Source organism: Chlamydotis macqueenii, chromosome 5, assembly GCF_036417535.1.
Source record: "Chlamydotis macqueenii isolate bChlMac1 chromosome 5, bChlMac1.mat, whole genome shotgun sequence".
NCBI classification, from domain to species: domain Eukaryota; kingdom Metazoa; phylum Chordata; class Aves; order Otidiformes; family Otididae; genus Chlamydotis; species Chlamydotis macqueenii.
This window is the reverse complement of record NC_141560.1, coordinates 24,476,355-24,503,036: the sequence shown is the minus strand read 5'-3', so window position 1 is coordinate 24,503,036 and position 26,682 is coordinate 24,476,355. Positions and strand designations below refer to the sequence as shown.

The 26,682-nt window shown below is 43.7% G+C and overlaps 1 protein-coding gene across 1 annotated transcript in view; it reads left to right on the top strand.

The window, feature by feature from the left end:
- NRXN3 (neurexin 3) overlaps positions 1-26,682 on the top strand; it is a 1,051,320-nt gene that overhangs the window by 51,911 nt on the left and 972,727 nt on the right. Inside the window, exon 2 of the mRNA XM_086748180.1 lies at positions 794-2,067. Within this exon, the coding sequence (XP_086604306.1) occupies positions 1,359-2,067 (709 nt within the window). The 5' untranslated portion in view covers positions 794-1,358. The remainder of the gene's footprint in view (positions 1-793; positions 2,068-26,682) is intronic.

Here is a 26,682-nt window from a genome sequence, read left to right as displayed (position 1 = left end):
AAGTGAATTAAATTCCAGTATTGACAGGTGTAAATCCTGCTCACTGAAGGCAGTTGGAACTGCTTGCTGTTAGCCAGGGGTGAATTTGGCCTTTTTGCCAAACCACTAGAACCAGGGTAAGTGGTTAAGTGCTTAGACAGTTCTTATAATCTAAGCTACAAGTTTCCTATCATTTAAGCTGTAGGTTGCCATATATAATTTGCATTGCACGTGTTCCCAGGTTGCAGAGGTCCCTGTTAGAGTCTCTGAAGTGTGCAAGACATGTAAAGTAAAAGCAGCTGTTGCATGACAGGGTGACAGAAGAGTTGTCTTCTTGAATGCTTGCTTGGTGTGCTAGGAACCATAAAGAAAGCAATGGAATGGGAAGTTTGCATAATGCTTTCTCTCGCCTTGTATCAGCTGTTATACTCTGAGGAACTCTGGTTGTTGCCCTAAGCATTTTCACTGAGGGGTAATGGTTACTAGCGAGGCTCCAGCACCATTTCTCTCTGTAAAGTCAATGAGAGTGCATCCATCAAAGGAGTTAAATAATTTGATGCATTTTTACATTGTGTAATGTTGTGGTGTGGGCAGATCACTTGGTGAGTTCTCTGTTTGGTCCTCTTAGTTTTGAGGACATAGATGTCCTTGCTTCTTCAGAAGACTGTATAGCCAATTGCAGGTATAAAGAAGTGGCTAGGGTATCAAGAAATGTAAATGAGTTACTGGACAAGATGTTAATAAGCTTCATAGTAAAGATATGGTGAGTCGTAGGACTAACCTTTTTCTTTCTTTTCTTCTCTTGACCCCACAGATCCTGCAAGCTTTGTGAGTGCCAACCAGTGAATTATGGGCTGGGTAGCCACCAGTGCATCATGAAGATTGACTTTATTTTTGTTCTCCTGAGGATAATGTGCTTTATGAATTCACTCTCTCCTCCACCTCACTGCCACCTCTGTCAATACTGTCATCGCTTCTAGGAAACCAGAATTTGAGGCTTGGACTTCAACTCTGCCTTTCCTTCCTCCGTGGAACAACCAGTGTCACCTTTGTGTTCTACCAAAACAAACCACTGTGGGTTATTTGTCCCTTCACAAAGTACACCTACTGGAGAAGTCACTTCGTATACCCTGTACTTCAGAGATAAAAGCCTCTGAATCCTAAAGGATAACTGAGATCTTTCCTTGGGGAGGAGACATTTCCTCTTGGTCACGTGTACTTGCTTTCTCACTTTCCACTTACTCTCCCCCTCTCTCTGTCACTCTCTGTGCTCTCCTCCTCTTCCTGTTGGATTTAACATTTGGTATTGACTGCTGGGGTTCTCTTCCCAGTAGTGTGGCTTTTCTTTTTCTCCTAGGGAAGAGCAGATTCTTGAAACAATGGGCTTCACCCTGCACTCAGTCTACTTCACCTTGAAGGTGAGTTTGCTACTGGGCTCCTTGCTGGGTCTCTGTTTGGGTCTGGAGTTCATGGGCATCCCCAACCAGTGGGCCCGCTACCTTCGCTGGGATGCCAGCACTAGGAGTGAACTCAGCTTCCAGTTCAAGACCAATGTCTCTGCTGGGCTGCTCCTCTACTTTGATGATGGTGGTGTCTGTGACTTCCTCTGTCTGTCCCTTGTTGATGGGCGCATCCAGCTCCAGTTCAGTGTGGACTGTGCGGAAACTACGGTTATCACAGACAAGCAGGTCAACGACAGCAACTGGCACTTCCTGATGGTCAGCCGCAATCACCTTCGGACCGTGCTAGTCCTGGATGGTGAAGCCAAGCCGGGTGAGGTGCGTCCACAACGCCAGTATATGAATATCGTCAGTGACCTTTTTGTGGGTGGAGTCCCATTGGACATCCGTCCTGCTGCCTTGACCCTTGATGGTGTTCTGAGTGAGCCTCCGTTTCAAGGATTTATCCTGGATCTGAAATACGGCAACTCTGAGCCGCAGCTCCTGGGCAGTCAAGGGGTGCAACTGGAAATGGAAGGGCTCTGTGCAGAAAACCCCTGTGAAAACGGTGGCACTTGCTTTCTTCTGGATGGTGAGCCACACTGTGACTGCTCAGCCACTGGATATGCTGGCAAGCTGTGTTCTGAAGGTAAGAGAATACTTCTCTGCTTCCCATTGATCTTTACACAATCCAAAGAGTTAATTTGTCACTTAGCAGGGTTACGACTGAGCTCTTATCCCTGCTGGTGGCTATCAGAGGAATTAAAGTGCCACTGTTCTTTTTCCAGCTGGAAGTAATGAAATGGGAGTAGATGGAGAGCATGAGCAATTGCAAAAAGTGCCTTTATGGAGGGAGGCTGCATATGTAGTACAGGCAGATTTTCATCAGCAGCTTATTAATAAGATTTGAGAACATAAATTGCCAAATACAGAAGTACCCTATGTTCGTGTTGGTAAAAGCAACAGTAAGAAGTTATCCTAGCTGTCTGGATGAATTCCACTACCCTTTGTCCCTGAAAACTGAGTGAAGTGTTGGTAAATGGGAGCCACGTGTGTCTGACTAACATTGTAAGAGTTAGGCCATCTTTGGTGTTAGCTGTTGCTGATCTGTGGAATTCCCATGCTCCCCCTCAATTGCTTGCATACTAATCACTGAGTGGCACCTTGATTGTTTTAGCATCCTTGATTGAATTGCTTTGAGACTTGCTGAACAATCTTTGTTAATATTGCAAAGGGAAGACGGGTTTGAGTGTTTCCACATTGTTTCATACTGTCTTTTAAAATTTGAATCCAGAAGGTTAAATCATGTAAACCACATGATGAAGTGTATTTCAGGGGTTTTTCCTTGGTCTTTAGCAGTGTGATGGTAATTAACTCTGTATGTGCAGGAGACTTACTAAAGTCACTGGAAATCCCAGTGTGAATTTGAGAATCTTGTTACAGCATTTTTTATGACATTTGGATTTAAACACAACAGTTTGAGCTTAAGACAAAGATGAAACCTGGGTAAGAAGCGTCAAATCTCAAGCAAAACAAAACCCTGAAATTTTGTCAGAATTGAAATACTTGCATTAATGTCTTGCTTATCACAACTAGCATTTGTTTATTTCTTTTGGCAATGAAAATAGATTAACTGGAATTTACGATGTAGAATGTGAGAAGTGCTGAAAATGAAGTCTCTGTATGGTTGGTATGTAAGCAAAAAGCCCTACAGAAATACTATGTAACCACAGTTCTACATTTACACTATAGATGGAGAAGCAAACATGTTTTTATAGGAAGGGAAGGTTTCGAAAATAAACACGACATCCATATGTGCGTTAATTTTAAGGTGCTATTAATGATAACAGAAAATTTGGCTTTTTATTCAAATACCACAGTACAATAAGTACTGTACAGTACAATAAGTACAATACAGACAATTAAGATAGGAGGTGTGAACCCGTGTAGTGCTGAACACCAGAATTCTTCCTGGCTATTTGCCCTGCACCCATCAGGTCCAAACCAATAATGAGCCAGAGCTATTTTCTGTGCTTGAACCATGAATTATGTGGAGCTGGAGAGACTGCTGGGTGTGACCAAGCTCTTCAGTGGCTGGGCTGCTGGGCCTGATCCTCATACACTTGCAGAACAAATACATCTCATGTTTAAATGCCAGTTGTGGGTGGTGGAAGATTGCAAGAGCCACACATAGGCACGTGGACCCTGAAGCATAAAGATATAAGCCTCTTTCTACTGCTGGCCTAATGGATCCAGACTCCACGGGTTGCTGCTCAAGACATCAACGGCATGTGGTTTTCAGTGAAGGTCTTGAGAAACTACTGTAAGTGCATGAGGCTTCCCTGTACCTGTGGGGCAATCGTGAGAGCTCTACCCAGGGCTCAGTGGTGGAATTTCTGCATTTCCTGGGTGGGTAGAGCAATGTGAAACACATCATCTAATGAAGCCAGGGATATTTCTGTTGTAGACATCATGGATCAAGCAGTGCTATTGTTACCTTTTGAAGCCATGCGTCACCATTGCTGTTTGTTTCCTATAGTGATTCATCAGTTTCCAACCCAACCTTCTATTAAGGGTGAGCAAAGAAGTTTGTCACGATGTACCTCTTTTAATAAACATTTTAAACTCACTGTTAGCTGTGATCTGTTCACTCACACATAAAATGCTGTGCAGAAGACTTTTCCAATGGAAAAAAATGTAGAGATTTTCACAGTCAGTCATTACTTTGTCTGGTTCTTCAGTTTTGTTTTGTATTACTTCATGGTGTATGTTTGGTTTATGTCAGAATTTTATAATCAGCCTTGTTTTCTGCCTCCTTTATGGTGCAGCAGTGATCTCTGTGTGTTAAAGGTTGTCACCCAGAAATGTTACAATGTCTGTGCAGATTGTGAGAAGAAGGGGAAAAACAGAAGAAAAACTGTATAGTAAGTGGAAACAAGCAAACAAAGAAAAGCGACAAGGAAACAAAACAGGAACCAAGTTAAGTATAGCTACCTTTTTGTCTGAGTATGGAAAACTTAGCAAACTCTGAAGATGCTGTCTTTCAATTCTGGAAGTGTGGCAGAACGCCCACTGATGAACAGTAGGAATTGCAGGACTGGATGCAGGCTCCTCCTGCCTGTGGCTTGACTGGCCGTTAACCAACTTGTATATTCTTTGTTTGCTTTTTTCCAAGAGATTGAAATGTGTGTTGTCAGAACTGTTCACTTCTGTTTTGTTTCCTTATCCTGCCTCTGGGTATTTGCAGAAGTAACATGGTTATTTTATTCCCAGTCTCATTTTTGAAAAAGACGTGCTCTTTCAGCTGGATATCAACAACTGCCTTTTGGAGGGATCCTTAACTCCATTACAGTATTTGCTAGTCTGTAGTCTGTGTGAGTATTTTCATTTTGCCACCAGAGTTGGCTCTTTTACTGGGAACTGATGGGATCCAATCAATAACAACTTCTGTTTGAACAGCTAAATGCAATATGTACCTTTTTAATAATGAGTTCTCTTGACAGCATCCAGGCCATTACTTGGCTATTGACTGATGCCAATGTCTGCAAATGGTAAAACCACAGCAAACTCATTTATTCTGTGGCCAGAGAGATAAGAAATAAATAGAGAGTGGAACCTGCTGAGCCTGTACTGTGACGGAATGAAGCTGCATTTACAGTATTGGGGGTTACTGTAACGCGTGGTGCAGTTCCAGTTATGGTGAACCTCAGCAGAGAACAACCATTCCATAGTGAAACAAAACTGTAAATCCTGCCCAGAATGTGCCTCGATGTGCGAAAGATGCACTTCATATGCACCCAGAGTTACCAGGGTTGTGTATGTCCTGGTAACCACATGCCCGGGTGGGAAGCTGAGCTGGTCATTGCTGGTCAATGAGAAGTACAATTTCTGTGATGAAGTGTATACAGTGGGATTGAAATGTGTGCATGCTTTGGAGGTTTGGCTATTCTGAATAAAATGTGATACTATTTTTATTGCAGTTGGAGTAAACTGGTTCATTGAATCTGACAGCTCTGTAGGGTACAAAGGGTGGCTGATTTGAGCAGCAGTTAATCTGTATGATTCTGGGCAATGGTGGCATTAGACAAGAAAGCTGAAGTCAGACACACCTTCCCCTTTAATAAACCTCATCAGTCTCTGTGGGATCAGGCTGCTGCCAAGAGAATGAGGTTCCTGTAGAATTTCAGCATCACAGATACATTCATGTCACTGGAAAAAAAACAAACCAAACCAAAACAACCTTCCCCATGCAAATTTTGCAGAGTGCTGCTGTAGCAGCCAGATGAGCATGTTCCTATCTGCTCCTGCACAATCACGCTGTCTTCCTTAGTCTGCAAGAAATTCTCTCTTGCTCTGACATGGCAGCATAGAGAGGGAGTTCGCTGGTGTGGACAGTGTGAGTGCAACATGGTATGTACAAGAGTGTTCTGGCCCAAGACCTCACCTCTCTCCGTAGACCCCTTCTGGACTTTGTGAGGGAAGGTGAACAGAGGATGTGCTTAGAAATGACATTGACTCTGCTTGCAGTTACAGAACCAAGACGTTGATGAGATCGCCAGCTTCACAAAGCACCATACCGAAGCCTTTGTATTGCCTGCAGGGGCTGTTTCTAAACGAAGCCTGAATAGGGGCCTGATTGCACCTCTTCCCTTGATTACAGAGCAAGATTTCCTGGGGATGCTGCCTGCTGAATGACAGAGGAGCCCGTTGCTCTGTAATTATCACACTTTTAACTGCATGGAGAACAGATTTTTCTATAGCCCCTCAGCTTCGTTTAAAGCGACAAGTTACTGTGGGATTTATCCTCCACCTGCCCCTTTGGTGCAGCCCAGTTTTGGCTGCATCTAAAAGGACTGGCCTAGCTTCACTTGCAATCACTGTATCTCCCCACCAGCCCCCACAGACTTTATACTACTAAGGGCTAATTTGGCACTTTGCCCTGAGCCTGATGGGTACACTTAATTTGCATATGCATTTACATACATTTTGTAATCAGAAACAAATGAACATGACCATAATATTTGCTTCCACTTGCATATTCCTTGATAGATGAATATAATTTGGTGGTTGTTGAATTCACCAGCAACAAACAGCTGCAGACCCTCCCTCAATCCTGTGCCCTGCTGTTCTAGAGGACAGCAGGCAGCTCTGGGACACGCTTTGAGGTGTCCAGATCTTCACTTATGAGTACAAAACTCTAGAATTGATGGTCTCCAAGGGCTGTGGAGTAAATATTGCAAGAGGTGAATCTGCTGGTGTGTGCCACTTCTTATGGCTGAGCTCTGGCCATTGGGCAAAAGCTGGTAAGAACTCTGCTTATGACTTAGTTTTACAAAAATTTGTTTTTCCCCATCTCTTTCTCTTGCTCATTCTTCCTGGTTTAAGTTCCTTTGGTTCTATTGAAAATAATTTTTTTTCCAGTCTGGTTGTAATTTTTTGATGCATTGCCAGATGGGCACCGGAGAAAGATGATGTGTTAAGATATTAATTAATGTTTGTAAAGTGTTTTGAAACACCAAAGTGCAGTTTAAGCACTGTTTGTTATTCTTAATAATAAATATTAAAACTGAGCAGGAGCCACAGAATTTCAATCCCACACACCCCTTCACAGAAGTGGCCTAGGACCCACCTCCCCTCCCTAAGTGTGGGCTGCTTGCAGCTCCAGACCTGGCTGGATTTTTTTTTTGTACCCTCCCCTGCTTTTAATGCAGGGGAGCCACAGGGAGATTCCAGCCCCAGCATGGAGTGTACCATTGATTCAAACAGTCTAGCTGCAATACATGCTGACAGCTATATTCTTCTTGTTTCACTCTTCTGTATTATAGATGACCATAAGCGTACAATCCTTTTCTGCTTGATTGCAGATCAGCTGCAGCCCTCAGGCAACAGACAAATTACAGCCCTCAGTTAGGCAAAGCTTGGACATCTCCTCTGCTGAAATGAAGTGAATTGTGGTTGGTACAAAAGAAATTGCCGTTTGGTGTGAGGTGGAACTGGTGAAGAGTGAGAACAATTTGTAGGCAAGAAGGAGGTGGGACCTGGGGAAAAAGACAGGATGAAGATGTTACTTTTTGTAAAAGACTAAGCCACAGATCACATATGCTGTTTACAGCAGCTGTTCTGCCTTGGTTTTACCTGCCTGATAGTACGAGGGAACAGTTCTTGGCTATTGCAAAGAGCAGATTTGAATGGGCTGAGGGAGCTTCTGGAAGACTAAATCTAGGAGGAATCTGGGTACCAGGTTCCTCTGTCAGCCCATAGACCAGCCTGCTGGCTCCTGCTCTGTCCCAAAGTGCACAGCTAGGATCTAAACTGGAATTTTTGAGCATTACTAAATAATGATTTAAATAAAAATAACTAATAATAATTATCAAAGTAAGCAGAGACAGAAATTTCTTTTTTGAAATTATGGTCAGGAGATAATTTGATTTCAGAAGGAAGGTTTTTCTTCCATTTGTTTTTGCCCTAAAAAAAGGAGGGAAAAAAATAGTTGATCTATTATTACTGTCCAGGCTTCTGCTGAGCTAGGCAGCCTGTCATTGAGGTCAATCAGCAGTAAATATAGCCCCAAGCAAGACGGCACATGCTGTAGCCTTGCTTTCATCCTTATTCCAGGATGGAGGTGTGCAGGTCATTTGCCACAGGATAATTTTTGTTAAGTTTTGGTGGAAAATGGAGGGAGATAATCCTCCCAGCTACCTTGAGGATGCTGGAAACTGCACAACAAAGCTACAGGGAAGGAAGCGGAGGAGGAGTGTACCTGTCCAGCAGACTCTGGCACTGCTAAGAGAAGACGAGGCTCTGCACATCGACCTCAGCACTGAGTGCTCCCGGATGCGGGAGAAGGTGGTAATCCATGTGATGAAATGGTAGAGCGGCCACCTGTCCTGGGCCAACTTCTGACTTCACTTTACCTCTTATACCTTTGCTGACCTGCTTTTAACTTGATGGATAGCAAAGCTTCTTTCTCTGCCTATAGAAAGCAAGGCAACTGCCGTGCTATTGCTGTCCAGAGACAGCAATGTGACTTTTGGGTTTATGTGTGTGTCTCTCCCACAGTCCTTCATTGCAGACAGACTCACTGCCATTGTGAAGCTACCTTGCAGAGCAAAGCATTTGCCCTTTCTTCCATCTGTGAACAGGTCCAGGAGCTGACAGCTGGGTGCAAAACAGCCCAAGGGCTGAGAGAGGTAGATGTGGGGACATATAGGGAGGACTGTGGATGTCACAGACTACTCGAAGCAGAACTGGTTTGTATTTGAAAGTGGTTGCTCTGAAATGGGGCTGGGACTTGAGTACACTGGATTCACATTCGGTGTTGCCAGCAGCATTGACAGTCATGCTGTTTCAGCTGTCCAGGCCCTGCCTGCATGTATGCTTGCTCACCTTGTTATCCTGAGAGGAGACCAAGGTATAATGTGTAAAGAAAGTGGACTGGGAGCTGCAGAACTTGGATGGTCTGGTCATGAAAGCATTAACACCTAAGAGACTAATTTCAATTTCTGCCACAGGCTTTCTGCATCCCTGGGGTGATTTGCTGGTAGGCTAAATGACTCAAGATTGAATTAACTGACCTTTCTTTGCAGGGGATATGTACCTGGTTACTCTCTGTGTCTCAGTTTCCATAGCTGAAATGTGTAGCCATTGGAGCTTCCTGTACTCTAGATATTAAGAATCCCATATGATTCTGTCTGACAATGATAGAGACGTATAAATATCTTAGCAGGGCAGGTAAACGATGATAATTCATGAGCACCCAGTAGGATGACCTGATTTGATTGTCAGTTTTCCAGCTAGGCTTGCAGTTAGAAATTGAGATGTCTTTCCTTCTTAAGTGGCCATGTTTGAGGAGCGTTCCTCATCTTTCTTTTCAACAGAAATCTCCCAGTTTCCTGCCGTGTTGTGCAGTGTCACTGTGAGTGCTCAGACCCTTCCCAGGCCAGGCTGCAGCTGTGCTGGTAACGACAGCCCAAGCTGTGGTGTAGTCTCTTCCCTGTCGGGTGGCAGGGAGCAGATGGTGCACTGCAGGGTGCTGAGAGGAGCAATGGGAGAAGGAGAGCTTTTGGCTCTTTTTTTTGGTGTGTGTCCTGTGTTCTCCACTGACTTCCCCCAAATGCCCTCTATCGTGAACCTCAGACACTGATCGGATGCTTTTCCTTGTGCGGTGACCCACCTCTGCCTACCTGTCTGCGTCGGCACTCTCCCTGCTGTGGCTGCTGGTTCCAGCCTGCCCCCTTCGCCCTTCGTGCGGGAGACCCACCTCGACCTTGTGCTGTCAGGGAAAGCAAAAAGAGTATAAATGGCTACCAGGGCAGAATGGCAGGGTTTGCTTTTCCTCTGCCCCCATATGAATCATTGCATAAAAAGCAGGACAACAGAGAAGAAAGCCCAATTTTTTGAGTGTCTAATTAGCCCAAAGCTGGCAAGTGTTTTGTGGTTCTAAGGCACTGAAAGAGCAGTTAAAATCTTCTTTCTTTTCCCATTAACTCTCATCAACACAACTCTGACTGCTTGTTAGGTACAGCGGGTGTGTGTAGCTGGTCTGCAGTTTGCGATGTAGGCCAAGGAGAAAAGGAGTACTCGGTTGTCGTAGTTCAGCCCCGATCGGACCAGACTACGCAGTCTCTCTCTCACTCCCCCCACCTTCCGAGAGAACAGGGAGAGAAAATATAAGGAAAAACGGCTCGAGGTTTGAGATAAGGACAGGGAGAAATCCTTAAAGTTACTGTCACGGGCAAAACAGACTCAACTTGGGGAAAACTATTCATTTATTACTACAAACAGCAGGATAATGAGACCGAAAACAAGATAACCTCCCCCCACCCCTCCCTCTTCCCAAGCTTAACATTATCTCTACTACCTTCCCCTCCTGAGCGGCACAGGGGGGAAGAGGGAATGGGGGTTGCGGTCAGTTCATCATACGTTGTTTCACGCCGCTTCTTCATGGTCGGGGGAAGAACTCCTCACATTCCTCCCCTGCTCCAGCGTGGGGTCCCTCCCACGGGCCACAGTCCTTTGTGGAACTGCTCCGGCGTGGGTGATCTCTTCCACGGAGTTCAGTCTCTCCAGAACAGCTGTCCCAGCGGGCCCTCCACGGGCCACAGCTGCCTTCAGGCATCCACCTCCCCCGGTACGGGGTCCTTCACGGGCTCCAAGTGGATGTCTGCTCCTCCGTGGGCCTCCATGGGCTGCAGGGGGACAACCTGCTCCACCATGGTCATCACCACAGGCTGCAGGGGAATCTTGGCCAGGAGCCGCATTACTCCTCCCCCTCCTTCTGAACTGACCTTGGCGTCTGCAGCCGTTCCTCACAACAGGCTGGTAGATGTCTCTCAGGATCCTTTTTACATCTCATTCACTTCTCATCTCCTCTCCACTTCTTGCAGCCGGGCTGGACTGAGTTGGGCCCAGTCGGCTGCCTGGCGAGAGGCCAGAGGGTGAGGCCTGCAAGGCCCATGAGGCCTGCGCCTCCCCCTCTGCGCCTCTGCCCCTGCTCAGCTTCTTCACATCTTCTCTTCTCTCTCTTTTTTTTCTATTTTCCCATTCTTAAATACGTTATCGCAGAGGCGTTATCACGACACATTCTGCTACCAATCGGCTCGGCCTTGGCCAGCAGTGGGTCCGCCCTAGGCCTGGCCAAGTCCCCTGAACAAAGGGGAGCGACTTCTAGCAGTTTCCTACAGAAGCTGCCACCTTAGGCCCCCCCCTACTAAACAAAACCATGACATCGGTTCTCAGGGGTTTGCTCTGAGGCGTGAGCTTGCTCCTCTTACTCACAGAATTTGACCAGTAAAGTAACCTGAGTAAATATAATGAACTGGGTTTGGCTCGGAGTATTTGACAGAGACCCGTATTAGAAAGGAAGAAGCTCTTCATTGGTAGATGTAGAAATTTAAGCTTCACCCTTTAGGCTTCACCCTCTAATGCTGCTGGCAGGCCCCAGAGTTTGCTTGGCTGCTGCATTTCTTCAGAAGCCTTTCACAGACTCTGTAGTCTCTTGGGTGGATTTTCATTTCTTCTCAGTTTGTTGCCTTAGTACTTGAGAAAAATGACACTGTCTGAGTTTTCCAAACCTCTGGTGTGTCTCTGCAGGCATGTGTTTGATTTTCTGGTCTTTCCTGCTGCTTGCATCCTGCCAGCTTGGCTTTCAGGGTCAGAGTGCCTCTCAGACCCTTCTCCTTAAGGTAATATAAGAGAAATCTTTGGAGCTAAAGGCAGGTTTGTCCACTGGGGCTGGTCAGAAACCACAGTTGAGGTAGAGATGGCTAGCAGAGATGAGAGCAGCTTGTGTTGTGATCTGTGAATTTCATAGCTCAGTGACATTTGCAGCTAAATTCCTTAAGCTCCTTTCTGTATGTGGCCAAAAACATATTGCTTATATTCCCCGAAGAATTTTTTAAATGGGAAGAAGTGTATGGAATCATTCCTTAATAAGTTGCTGTTAAAAAAAGGAGAGAAAAAAGAAAAAGAAGTTTGTGAAGGGGAAAGGAGATTAAATTGCTTGTCTAGGTCCACCTAAAAGAAAAAACTGGGAAAGTAGCCAGAATTTGTGTGCTTTTTCTTCTATCTTTTGCATTTTCCTCTGTGGCTCCTGTGAGAGCTGCCCTGGGACTTGGTGATGTAGAAGGCTGTGCAAAGGGACCACCCTGCATGATGTCTGCCAGACCTCTGGTGCAACTGGAGATTGGTGTAGGCTCCTGTTATTCACATAGCTTCAACTTTTAAGGAAGATAACAGGAGATCAATGAACATTAAAAAAAAAGTGGATTGGATATATTGCCATCGTGAAGCAGTAGTGTTGTTACATCTCTCAGGATAACCAGAGCTAGAGGTGTGTTTATATTCGTGCTACAGATGAGGCGCAACTCATACTGGCACACCTAGCTGAAAATTTGCTGGCTCAGGTACTGGTAGCTGTGTGATCACAGCAACTTGAAAGGTAGTCATATGATGATGGTGGTCTGGTAATAGGTTTATTATCAGTTAGAAAATCTCTGAAAAATATTGGATGCTGCAGAAAATAGCAAAATTCTCTTTCTTCAGAGTTCCTCTAGTGGACACTGTGTTGGTTTATAGGTTTTTTTTTTTCTTCATTGAAAATTAAAAAAAAAGAACCATTAGGGCTCTGATGATCAAATTGTAATTTATGTTACCAGCTTAAGTATCTCCTCCTAAATTCTCTAGTTCCTTCATTACTTAAGCTGAAATGCCCAGCTGTGTCTCAACTGCAGCACTGAACACATCTACAACGAATTCCCAAACCTGCTGGTTTTGAACAGGTATGAGACCTATGTACCTATATGCTTTATCTCTACTTTGCATCTTACACATGAATGTATCTGCAAGGCAGTCTGTTTTTTGACTGCCCTATCTTGTGACATGTTCAAATGAAAGACATTTGAAGCAAAAGTTTGACCAGCTAAGATATATCAGAATAAGACAGCTTGGAAATGTTTTCCTTGTGAGAAATGGTGGTTTTTGATGACAGTCAGCAGAAAAAGTGATGTGTTTTTATTTTGTAGAATTTCTGGGTTCTGACTTTGTTTAAAATGTAATCTATATCAATTGCACATATATTTCTAGCTTATTTTATAACTTCCTGACATTATTGTCCCTGTTACAGACCTACTACTGATGAGCTGCAATATATCACAAAAATGTTGAAGTGTTTTAAGGAAGGGGCATGTTCTTCCACACTGACTAAAAAGCTCTCATGAAAATTTGAGGACTCAACCTGAGTGTGCTATGACTGTGGGAACTGTTATGCCCAGAAGTGGAGGCAAAAGGAGAGCTAAGTGTAGGTTAGACTTGACCAGAGAGGAGAACAGATTTCCAGATCACAGACACTGAGTGGAGCCTGGAGCACAGGTAGGGTGATGAGTCAGATCGGTGCCCTTTGAAACCTCCCGGGAGGGAAGAGTGGCGTGAAGCACTGTTGTAATTTAAGTGAATTGGAAGTGACAGATCTGTAGGTATTGCTGTTTGTCAAGAATGCCACTATAGGAAGGGGCCAAGGAATGATCTTGGGTGGACAGGACTTGGGTGGGTTATTCCTCATTTGCCTTCTTAGATGTGCCAGTGCAGTCTCTCTGAACAATGGCAGTGAAGGCAACAAGACTGCGTGTATTAAAGAAGATCCACACCTGCTGATTTGAGAGGCTGGGATTGCCAGCAGTTTGTTCTTTAGCTTTGTAGTGTGTTGGATTGAGCCTAAGTAGTTTGCAGTGTAGCTTGACCTGAGGACTGGACAGTGGATATTCCCAAAGAAGACCGTAACAAATATGTTTGTGTGCAAGAAATGCTCTTTGAAATGCAGCCAGCCCAAGCTGAGATTTGGGCTGGATGAGCAAGGCTCTGCCTATGAAAATCACTTGGGAACTGCACTAGTATGGCATGACAGCCATTCTTGAGCTCTGGGATGTTTTCCCTGTCATTGCCACTGCCAGGGTGGTGACTCCCAGTTTGCCTGAGGCAAAAGATAGCTAAGTGCTAAGTAACAGATCCCCTATCTCGGGAGAACAATTGGCTGTGATTTCAGACCTCATTTGTCAATGCTGTTTAATTATAGCTCTGCCACCACTTACAGTGGAGGCCACTCCTGTGTTGTAGGTCTATTTAATGCTCCCTCTGGCCTTAAAAATCTATGAATCTATATCCCACTCTTTTGGGGCATTTGTAACAGTCTCCACTGATTTTCTTCCAGAGCTGAAATTGCTTAAGTTTCCTCTTGGCTACTTGACTAAATGTTGTTGGAAAGCTGACTAAAACAATTTAAGCCACTTTTCAGGTCTGGGAGTGAAACAAAATGTAGTTTTCATCTGATTCAGTTTCTAGCCTTACACTCGCCCAGTTGTTTTCTCCTTGTGAACGGCTGGCTGACTGCGTCAGTGTGAGCACATGAACTACTTGAATTTGCAGATAGAGTGTCATTAATGAGCTGTTCCACAGAAAACACATCAAATGTACAGATCATTGCATAAAATGTTTTCTTGCACATCTGGTCATTTAAATAGTATTCAACTTCAAATTAGCCTCATACACCAACTGCTCTTTAGCAAAGTTTTCATTCATACTGGTGAAGGATGTGCTTAACTAAGAACTAAACCCAAATCTATTTAGATTTGTTGATCTTGTCAGTTAAAAAAAAAAAAAAAAAAAAAAAAAACAACCAAAAAACCAGCTATTTCTAAGTCCCATTTTGAAAAGTGATTCGGGTTTGGGCTTCTAAATAATAGTTTTGATAATTTTACTTTTGTATTGTATTTATTTCCATCCTTTATCATCTCTAAAGATTTGACCCAAAGAGCGCATTTCTGTTTCACATTCTTTCCTAGCCTGTATTTGACTTTAATAATTTAATGATCTGATACTGAACTAAAAGTAAAGCCATTCAAGTGTTCTTTTTAAAAAACTGAGCAAAGAAGGAAAATTAATTGCAAAAATCCTGCTTTAATGTGATGTTAAAGTTGTGAATTTCAGAATTAAATGGTAGTACCTGCTACAATCAAAATGCCACGTGGCATCCATTCAGATATGCTTCAGGCATCTTGCACTTGAATTGTGTGCAAGGCAGGAAAATAAAGGAGCTAAAACGCTGTCAGGTTAATAATAAATTGTGCATACATGTGGCACATTTCATCAGAGTATTCCTAAGCATCTCACAACTACTGATAAATCAGTCAGCCTTCACATCACTCTACCACACTGTGAAATGCATGTTATCTCCATTTTACTGATGGCAAAACTGAGAGGCAAGCAGAATGTGAATTATTGAAGGGTATCGAGTCAGAAGCTGCCTGAGGTGGGATTGGAATTCAGACGCTAAGTCCTAAGTATTAAACAATATAGTAGTTTATCTAGATTTATCCAAGTGTGCTAGAAAAGCACCAAAATACTGTGTTTTACACTGAATGTTAAGCTAAAAACAAGGCTTTGGATTTTAGGGATTCTTGTAAAATTTAAATTGATTGAAATTCAAATAAAGATCTCTTTTTATTCTTTCTGGTGGAATGGATTGTCCGTATCCAAGAAGTTCTTCCCTTTGTGGCTGTTGTCACTTAAATTTGTCAGCTGAAACCATCTTGAACCAGCTAGTTCCCAATCTTTTGCCAGTGTGCTGCACTATTTTGGCTGTGCTTTATGGATTCCTCTGTTTAGTGTTGGTTTATAGTCAGTAATGAGGAAAAATATATTTGTAGCAATGTAAGTTTTAGCTGGTTTTGCTCACCTGTGGTTTACTTGCTCTTCACTATAACTTTTCAGAACAGGGAAGAATAGATCTGTTTCCTTTAAATGTTTCCAGTAGAGAGGTTTATGATTTCACTGAAAATACCAAAATGAAACTCTAATTCTAAGCCTTTGAATTCTTTACTGAACATCCCCTTGGATGAAAGGTGACAGGAGAAAGCATAATGAGGTCTTACATTTAGAATCATAGAATAGTTAGGGTTGGAAGGGACCTTTAAAGGTCACCTAGTCCACCCCCCCACACCCCGCCCGCAAGGAGCAGGGACGTCTTCAGCTGAATCAGATTGCTCCAACCTGGCCTTGAATGTTTCCAGGAATGGGGCATCTACCACCTCTCTGGGCAACCTGTTCCAGTGTTTCACCACCCTCATTGGTAAACATTTTTTTCCTTATGTCCAGTCTGAATCTACCTTCTTCTATTTAAAAAACATTACCTCTTGTCCTATCAATCAAAACAGGCCCTGCCAAAGAGTTTCTCCCCATCTTTCTTATAAGCCCCCTTTAGGTATTGGATGGCTGCTATAAGGTCTCCCTGGAGCGTTCTCTTCTCCAGGCTGAACAGCACCAACTCTCTCAGCCTGTCCTCACAGGAGAGGTGCTCCAGCCCTCCTCTGGACTCATTCCAACAGCTCCACATCCTTCTTGTGTTGGGGGCTTCAGAGCTGGACACAGTACTTCAAGTGGGGTTTCATGAGAGTGAAATAGAGGGGAAGAATCACCTACGTCGACCTGCTGGCCCCGCTTCTTTTGATGCAGCCTAGGATGGGGTTGGCTTTCTGGGCTGTGAGCGCGCATTGCTGGCTCACGTTGAGCTTCTCATTCACCAGTACCCCCAAGTCCTTCTCCTCAGAGCTGCTGTCAATCCATTCTCCGCCCAGCCTGTATTTGTGCTTGGGATTGCCTCAACCCATGTGCAGGACCTTGCACTTTGTCTTGTTGAACTCCATGAGGTTTTCACGGGCCCACCTCTTGAGCCTGTCAAGGTCCTTCTGGATGGCGTCCCTTCCCTCCAGTGTGTTGATCACACCACACAGCTTGGTGTCGTTGACGAACTTGCTGAGGGTGCACTCTATGACACTGTCCATGGGACCCATTGGGGTCCCAATACAGACCTCTGAGGAATGCCACTTGTCACTGGTCTCTACTTGGACATCAAGCTATTGACCACAACTCTTATCCACTGAGTGGTCTGTCCGTCAAACCCGTGTCTCTCCAGTTTAGAGACAAGGATGTTGTAAGGACAGTGTCAAATGCTTTGCACAATTTCCCCTCCCCTCTGCGTGTCTGCAAACTTGCCAAGAAGATCTCTCATGTAACCTTCTCTTCATGCCTAGCATTCGTTATCAATAGAGGCAGTGAGTTTTACTGGAAACTTTGCTCCAGAATGGAGTGACTCCAATGAACCACTCAGGGCAGGACTCTTATGTGCTGGGCTTCCAGCTGAGAGATCAATCTGACTATAGAAGGTTGTTTATTTGTGATGGAGACAGAAGAATTTTTGATTGGACATTTTTGTTTTATTTGGTTATTTTGAGAGAAGATCACATGGCAAAACAAATTCCTGAAAAGACCTGGGCTTTTTATCTTTGCTTTCTTTGAGCAGCTTAAAAAGAACATTTTAGAAGAGTCCTTTCCTCTGTGTTTGTTGCCCAAAAATCTCTTCTTTAAACACAGAAAATGGTTCCAGTATGTCCCGTTTCTAGTGCTACCTCTGAAAACAAAGTTGCCTGGCAAACAACAGGCACCCAAGTGAGCAGAAAGTTCTGCATGGAGTGAAGATGGTAGTGGATGGGGCATGATGACCCTGTGCTTGTTCTGGAAACAATAACATAATGGGAAGACTTGAGTAGAGGCTCTTTAGCCCAAAAGTGCTTTCTTATTTTCTGTGTAATCATGACATACTGCATTTAACCATACTGTCCTCCAACAGATACTCTGTTCTACTCTATAGCATACAGGAGTGTGAGTAGGTCTCCTCCACTCATGGATAAATAACAGTTCTGACCTGGCATTTATTAGAGAAGAGGTTTAAATTAAATTGTTAGAAGCTATAAGCATTGCTTATGGATTGTTTTAGTGCAGTGCACAACAGAATTTAATTGCTGGTGCTGTGAAGAACCACATCACTGGAGTTCCTTCAGATTTGTAATGAAACTCATCAGCAGAACTAGGCCAGAAGGAAGCAGATCTAAACTAACAGGCAATGCCAAGATCAGGAGTGACATTTGTTGGTAGTGCTGTCAAAGTGGATCCCAAGATACTCACAGAAAAAGAGAGTGGCCAGTCCAGACTGAGATGTATTGCTGGAGCTATTAGCTCCATAATAGATGGTTGGAGAGGGGTGCCCAAACCTGTGACTGTATGGATCTTTTCCTTAATTTTTTCTGGCACTCTTTCATAAGCCAAACCAAACCTAGACACCAACACTCCAGCTGTTCCTTCCTCAGAGCAAAAGTACGAGGAGCTGATTTTTGTAGCTGTTTATTGCTCTACTGCTTTTCACTGCTTTTCCTCTGGCCTAATTGCCCCATCCAGGCTTGACCTTGGCTCTGTTGTCTCATCACTCTGTTGGGAGAGGGAAAGAAGGAGATGGCACTCTCACTTTGGTACTGATCCTTGTTCATCTTGACCCCAACCCTAATGTAGTAGATGGAGGAAGCTGATTTCAGGAAGGGGAGGTGGGGTGAGAGAGATGACAGATGATGTGAAGAGAAAGCAGAACTGTCAAGATGATCATGGCTGGCAGAGGAAAAGCCTCCTGGTTGTGACTGGCCAGGCCAGCTTTTGCATGCTGGCACTGGGAGACAAAGCAACCTCTCTGAGGCAAAGCTTCGGGAGGCTGGGGGTTGGGCTCTGCAACTGGAGAAAAGGAAAGCGAGTCAGCAAGGGAAAACCCAGGTCACATTGTGTGTTTGAGGTGGGAAGGCTGCCCAAGCACAGAAAACTGATCAGCATTCAAGGCAGCCAGTTGTAAGGTAAAGCTGTACTTTCACATTTGCATCCCAGTATTTATCTTCAGTGAAGTGAAGTATCAACATCTTTTGAGGATCTGTTCCATGAATATCTGCTGAGGGGGCTCTAAATCTCCCTCCTTTTGATGTTTGATTTGTTTGCTGGAATTGACCACCTGATACTAGAGACACACTCTTCACACCTTCCTAGCCCTCATCAAATGTGTTCCAAGAACCTTGCCAGGTGTAAGGACAATGCAGTGATGCACGAGTCTCTTTTTTCCTACAACAGTTATCTTTTTTTTTTCCTCTTTCCTCTGCTCTTGGCTTTGGGGACTGACATCTTTTAGGTCTTCAGATGTCACTGTGGATCTTATTGGGCCCACACATTCCACAAATATGATATTAGAGGAGTTGTAGGACCTTTGAGTCTTCATTTCCTTTAACAGGATGATGTAAAAGTGCTCTGACCTTCTTCCATTTCCCTCCAGGCCTTATGAGAGAGAATTAGATAGTGGAACATAGCTAATACTGAAGCTAAACTAATTTCTGAGAAAATACTCATCTCTGTTATCTCCTAGACCATTTTCTGTGAATTGCTTCTGTCTAAACTGACTCCTCCAGACTCCTCTGGGATTCAAAGCTCTGCCAGCTTTAAGCAGACTATACTTTCAGGGTTAATCATTATATGGGATGGACACGACAGGAATCTTTTCCATGTATGGGAATCTCAGAAAGGAGCAGATGCCCAATTGTCATTCTCCACAAGAACGTGTAAATTGCAAGACATGAGGTAAAAGCTCCATCTGCTGGAACAGTCTTTGTCTCCTGTTGGAGACAAGCTCCAGCCTTCTACTCTCAAATGAGGTGGCTTCATTCAGGGTCTCCTGTAGCAGACAGGAAAGCAAAGACTAGTCTGGAAAAGATAGCAGGCAGAAAACAGCCAGAGCTGATGGTACTCATGCTGAGACAGCAGCACCAAGGCTGCCTTGATCATCATTGGTACTGGAGCCAGGTCCTGCATTTCTAAGGTAATTACCAAGGCCCCGCCTCAGACCTTGTGAGGAATAGCCCAAAGTTGGCCGGTATCCAGCAAACCAGTGATAATCTGTATGTCATGAGACTGCACACTGCTGAGAGATCTGGAGTCAGTAAGGAGGTGATCTGCACTGCATTTGAGACAATGGAAAATATCTTTTGCTCTTGGTATGGAGAGAGACTGTGAAGAGTAAGATCTCGTGATAAAGCAGTACTAATGCTCACTACCAGAGGACCTGTGGTATCCTTGTCATCTGGTGAAGTAGTATTGTGCAAACTGGGGTACATTAAGGTGCTGTTAAGTTCTCAGAAGTTGATCTTAAGAGTTTCAGAGACTCTGGAGATGAAGCTATCAAGTAAAGCTTACAGGATGTCAAATGGTCCAACCAAAATTACTACAGTAGTAAACAGGCCTCTGACCATGCCAGAGCTCTTTGCCAGTTGAGTAATACCCAGTGCAAAATGAGTGGAGAAAGAGTTCCAGTTCCTCCTGTGAGACTGAATATGTCTACAGTCATTACTTCTGGCAACATATGATTTCTTTATATGAGCATCACACATTTCATGAAGGAGATCCTGTAGGGCATAAAATTATAAAGAACATTCAAAACCAAATATGACTCAGAAGAACTACTGAAAGGTGGCACCATGGCATTTACCACATTTTTAACAGAGAGATGTGTTTAGACATTATTAAAGTGGAGATTGGTCAAGGTGGTCTTGCAGATGGCACTGCCATCCCAAACACTATGTCTACGATGGTGGCAACATACTCCCATGGAAAATTAGACATTAGAGGTTCAAAGAGGTTCAGACCAACCATGAATGTTTTCACTTGAGACTTTGTAGCTGTAATACAGGACAGGACTGCTCTGAAATACCAGAAGGCCTAACTTTTGCTTTCTAGAGTTTTACGTTTTGTCATTGAATTGCAGTGAATACAGTTCTCAGAGCAATGGACTTTACTTTCTTAGCAACCTGAATATCACGCCAAGAAGTTCAGTGAGATATTGGAGGATAAAAGTCGTTGCCTTCCCTAATAATACAGCCTACACTCATTATACACCTGCAAATTTGAGCAGTGATTAGGAGCACTTTCAGAGTTTAGTGAATACATCTTTGGAGACAGCCTCATCCTCTTTTGTAAATCACAGTGCGGCTGTAGCTATCTGACCAGTTTAATCTTTTGTATCATTTTCCCCATTCTTTTTCAGAGTGTCACTCATAAGAAAGCTTGCCCCCAGTAGAAGTGGGTATTCCTTTTCTAGGAGTCATAGAAGAGATTATGTAGGAGTGAAGCAGCAGCTTTTGCTCATGCTACGTTACACTAAATAAGAAGATCTGTTCTAGATCTGAAGGAACCTAGCAGATGCATATACATTGTCTTCTGTTGAAAATTTAGGATAGTAAAGTGGACCTTTATCCACTTACATTTCCAAGCTCATGACTGGCACAAAGTTCTTGCATGCCATCACCCAGTCTGTAGGATGTGCCTTGGAGTAGTGCTGTTTTCCTCAGTGTTCCTAACACAAGGCCTGTTTTTTTTTTCCTGACTCTTCATTTTATTGTGAGGACTTCATCAAGCATTCAGCATTCGGAGTTGAACAGTGTTCTACTTCCCGTAGTAGATAAAAGGTACAAGAGTTAATCTTTCACCCATAAGTTCATGGACATTATGACTGATAGGCAATGTCCTCCTCTTGGATAGTTGCTTTTTCTCTAGTCAGTGACAAGTGGGGATTAAACTGTATTACACTGCTAAGAAGGAATCTGTGCCTCTCAAATGGTGATGTGCAGAACTGATACTATTTGTTAGGCTTCACCTCTGGCCTTCTGGAGCATGGCCAAGGTCAACATATTCTGTCTAGGCTTCATAAAAACAAGGGAATCACAGTTTTCCACCTCACCTTTTTATGTCATCCTGGAGAAAAAGCGTGTTCCTTATTGTGTTCCCCACAGGGGGAATGGTCTTGACCATTCCAGGCCAATATTGCTGTAAGGCACAGGTACCCACTTGAGCTATCTGCAGCAGCGAGTAACATGCTTTTGGAAGGAGATGAAGCTCCTTCTCCTGGAATCTGTATTCCAGTAATATGCTGGAATAGAAAGTTGTCAGGCTGGTCTGCCTAGTGCTTCTGCTTGTTGTACAGAGTTCTGTTGTGGCATGGCTGATAAGCAATACGTGCATATAACGTTACATTATATAAACAGCCAGGGAGATGTACCTAATTGTTCTCTCACTGGGAAATAATCAGAATCTGGTTATGGTATTATTAACCCTGTTGCTCTACGCCTCCAAGCTGGCAAGCTTCTTCATCAGACTTCTGATATCCAGCAACTGGTAGCTTCTGAAAAAGTCCATATAAATGTTCTTCTATACATTCTGTTAGTACAGATATTTCATCACCTGCTTGTTTATAAGGAAAGATATGATGTGCTCCATCTGCTGCTCCCTACACTGCCTTAGCTGGGTTTCTGTTGGCTTAATTTTGCAACTGTGTAGTTTTCTGTTACTTCCCCATATACGCTGCCTAATAGCCGAGATTAGATGGTACAAGGCTATGATTTTCCTGATCACCTTCTACCAAATGACAGTGTTTGGGTTGTCGTACCTGACTAGATGTCCAGCTGGCTCTCACCCTTCTGCCATTTTATGTGGATGTGCACCAGAATGACCTGCAGATAATCTTCCTAGTTGAGTTGCTGCTGTACATGACAGATGGGAGGTGAGCAGCTGAATATGCCTACCAGTTTGCTTCTTACAGATTCAGGAGATTTTCATACAAGCCAACAAATTCTCATCCAGGAGAAGTTACTTCTCACAGTATGAGTTTTAAATAGGAGCTGCTTAAAGCTGAACTTGTGCAAACCTCTGCTAAAAAGGTGACTCTTATATGCAGCTCCATGCGACATGCTGGATTAATATTAAATTTTTGGGATTCAGCATGCAACAGTATCAGCATATCACATACTTATGCAGTTACATTCGATCATGTATTCTGTTTTAAATTTGGTATTACCAGTATTTGTAGCCCTTTAGGATCTATATTATACTCACTTTTTTTTTTTCATTAAAGACTTAATGTCTACCTGAAGCCTTGATGTCTGCTTCCTAAAGTTTGGTTTGAAACAGCATTAGACTGTACTATATTTGAACGTTTCTTCTTGTGGATGTCCCCTAATACAAAGACTCACCTTCAGCTCCTTCAGCTGTATCATGCAGCATTCAATTGCTAAAAGGTGGTAATGAAACTTCATAACTTCATAATTTAAACTCCATGACTGAAACTCCAACATCATTCCTACTGCATTCTTGGGCTTCTCTGCAAATCATACCTGTGCTGTTCTTCCTCAAACTTGCATTCCTCTGTGGAGGGGACAGTACATCTCTTGCACCGCCTCCCTGCATATTTATGGCTGTCTCCAGCACATCAAAGAGTCACCTTTCTGAACCACTTGGTGCTTATATCCAGCTCACATTTAATGAGTGGGCTGTTTTACATATCCAGGCACACTTCACTGGCTGTTGCATAGTCTTCCGTCCTTGAAGACAGTAAAAACTTGGCTAGCACAAGTCTTGAGTAACCTGCCTTAGTTTGACCCTGAGGGAGTTGAGGGGTCAGAACAGATGGTCTCGAGAGATCTCTTCAAACTTCAACTACTTTGTGATTCTGTGGTTCTGTGAACTCAGAAGCAGATGTTAGTGCCTGTTTCTGCAACATGTTGTGAGATGGCAGTACAGAATAGTGAATTTTCTATCTTGTTCAATATTATGTCCTTGACAAGGCAGCTAGGTCAGATGCCAGTTCAAGAATACTGTCCTTTAGTCCCTCCTTGATATAGCTGAAATACTTTTCTCCTACACTCCTGGAGGACTACTGCTTTCCTATTGTTTCCAGTGGGATCCACAGTGACATATTCTTGAAGAAGAGAGAATAGATATTACCCCTTAGTAATTAGAGGTCATAGAAAACAAGGTACAGTCCCTCTTCCAAATGCCGCAGCAGTAGTGCTTATGAGTATCACTGAAATCCACAGATGAATTGTGCCTGTGCTCCCTAATGGTTATTGTTTTGTTTCAGGGCTGTGTCTCCCTCATGAAGGAAGTTTTTATTAGCTCTTTAAGTGTGGGACTGATTACTCACCTGGCAGTGAATGAGCCTCTGTAAGATGTAATCAGAAAAAGCTGAACAGCTTTCCCTGGTTCCTGCTGCAGTTACGGGCCCTGAATTGTTTGGGGAATAAGAGATAGCTGTGGCTCTCCGTGACCTCATCACAGTCATGAAGGTACAAACACACTGGGACAGCCTGACATGTGCTGGATAGAACTGGATCCTGGCTGGTGAGGAATAGCTGTCTCTGGAGGAGAGGTACTAGCTTTTACTCACACAACAAGCATCTGGTGGAACTTTTCTTTTTCTGCTCTGATATTATAGAATCATAGAATGATTGAATGGTTAGAGTTGGAAGGGACATTCAAAGGTCATCTAGTCCAACCCCCCTGCAAGGAGCAGGGACATCCCCAACTAGATCAGGTTGCTCAGAGCCTCATCCAGCCTGGCCTTGAATGTTTCCAGGGATGGGGCATCCACCACCTCTCAGGGCAACCTGTTCCAGTGCTCTACAACTGGCATTGTAAAAAGTTTTTTCCTAATATCCAATCTAAATCTCCCTCCCTCTATTTTAAAACCATTACCCCTCGTCCTATCACAACAGGCCTTACTGAACAGCCTCTCCCCATCTTTCCTGTAGGCCCCCTTGAGGTACTGGAAGTCCACTATAAGGTGTCCCCAGAGCCTCCTCTTCTTCAGGCTGAACAGCCCCAACTCTCTCTGCCTGTCCTCATAGGAAAGGTACTCCAGCCCTCTGATCATCTTTGTGGCCCTCCTCTGGACCTTCTCCAACTGGTCCATGTCCTTCTTATGTTGGGGGCTCCAGAGCTGGATGCAGTACTCCAGGTGGGGTCTCACCAGGGCAGAGTAGAGGGAGAGAATCCCCTCCCTCGACCTGCTGGCCACGCTCCTCTTGATGCAACCCAGGATGCAGTTGGCCTTCTGGGCCCCAAGGGCACATTGCCAGCTCATGTTGAGCTTCTGATCCACCAGACAAGAAGCTCGGCATGGCACAGCTCAGCTGCATTTAGAAATAAGAGACTAAATTGTGTTCTTTCTGTGCTTAAGACCCAGGTGAGATATCAATTACTGCTAGTGTTTGACAGTGCGTTTGGCAGTCGTCATGCGGGGGGGCGGGGCAGGGGGTTGCTTTCCCAGTTTATACAGTGCTCATCATGTTTGTGTACTGTTGGAAGCTGATTATTATGATGGTGGCTTTTCTGGATTCAGAAATCAGCCAGGATATGAATTGGGTGCTCCACTTATCTGCCTTCACTTAGGTCATGGAAGGATTGCTAGCTGGGAATGACTTTGAATCTTTATTGACACGCAGTGGATTTGAACTGGTGGCTTGGAGGTGAAAAGCGTCGTACCGCTCAGTAGTATCTTTTGTATAACAGATGTGAGAAAATGAACGTGGAAACTATTGTACATACTCCTTTTCACAGATTTGAGAGAGGGTAGAAATTTTAAACCATTTTTTTTTTCAATACAAAAAAGATATACAGCTCTTTTCCCTACGCCTTTTCTGTTGTTCTGGTTGAGCTTATGTGTATTATATTGGCATATTAATCAAAAGTGGTTTAGGCTATGTAATTAAAAAAAATAAAAACCTCAAAATTCTTCTGCATGCAAGTGCTGGTAATTTTATGGGCCTGATCCTAGTCCATTCAATGAGGAGAGACATCTGCTGAAGTGGGTACGAGGTCCTGCCCTGCCCTGTGATTATGCACTTGGGTGTGCATCTGCATGGATTGCGCTGCAGGCTGGAGGTCTACATTTAGACATTCACACAAGAAAATTTAGCGTTTTGAAAGATGCAGAATGCAGCTGTTTCCCGTCATTATGTTTCTCATTTACTTAAGTCAGCAGTTACTCTTTTCCAAGCAGTGCTTTTCAACAATAAACAAGGCAAATGCTTCCAATAGAACCTCTTGATGACTTCTATTTAATTTAAATATATATATTGCAGCAGCAAATACAGCAATAACATGGAATATAAAACCCACTAACACATACTCTAAAAATGATATGTAGGTGTAGGAGGGAGAGGAAAAGAAGATGCATTTCTTCTGATTACTCATGCTGTATTTAGGGTGATTATTGTAAGCTGGAGGAGCATGCACTATATATTTTTATGTGTAATAAATAGAGTTCTCGCTTTACAGGCACACTGGAACTCTATCCTAATTGGAATTTGAGTGAATGAATCAATAATTATCTGATACTTATACCAAACTTAGAGGCATGCTAAGAGCATTATGGATACCAAGTAAATGTCAAGATCATGGTCTTTATTTTCAAATCAGTAGGCAATTCAGGGAGAAGAGTGTTTAGAACAGGGGACTGTGAGTCGTTCCTTACCCAGAGAGACCTATTGAAGCATAAATATTAGCACCTGATGGCACCAGGTGGATATCCAGCACTATGGCAGCCTTCTCTGAGGAGTCTTTCCCTTAGAGCTGTTCCCCACTGGGGAGCAGGTGGGTGAGAGAGCGAGCTAGAGGTAGTGTGGAGGATTTTGTCCGGACCTCAATAAGAAGGCTCAACAACAAATGGTGTAATAACATAGATATGTTAATAAGATGTAATAAAAAGAGGAATATAGATAGCAAACAGCTTCAGAGGCTGGGAACCCTGCTTTCATGGAGCATCAGATAGGCCTTGGGTGGATTTTCCTCTTCCTTCCCATGCGTGGTACCTTTTATTTAGTGTAGCAAACAGAATCACGTTATCTCCTCCTGATGGGCTGGGTTGTTATTTCTGTCATAACACCTACCAGCGTGCAGCACAGGCCAGCACAAGGCACTCCAGCAGGTTCTCATGTGGTGGCTCCTTCTGCTAAAGTAAGAGCATCTCAAGGCCTAAGTATGAGGCCCAAAAGAGCAAACATGGCCTGATCAAGACCAGTAACTC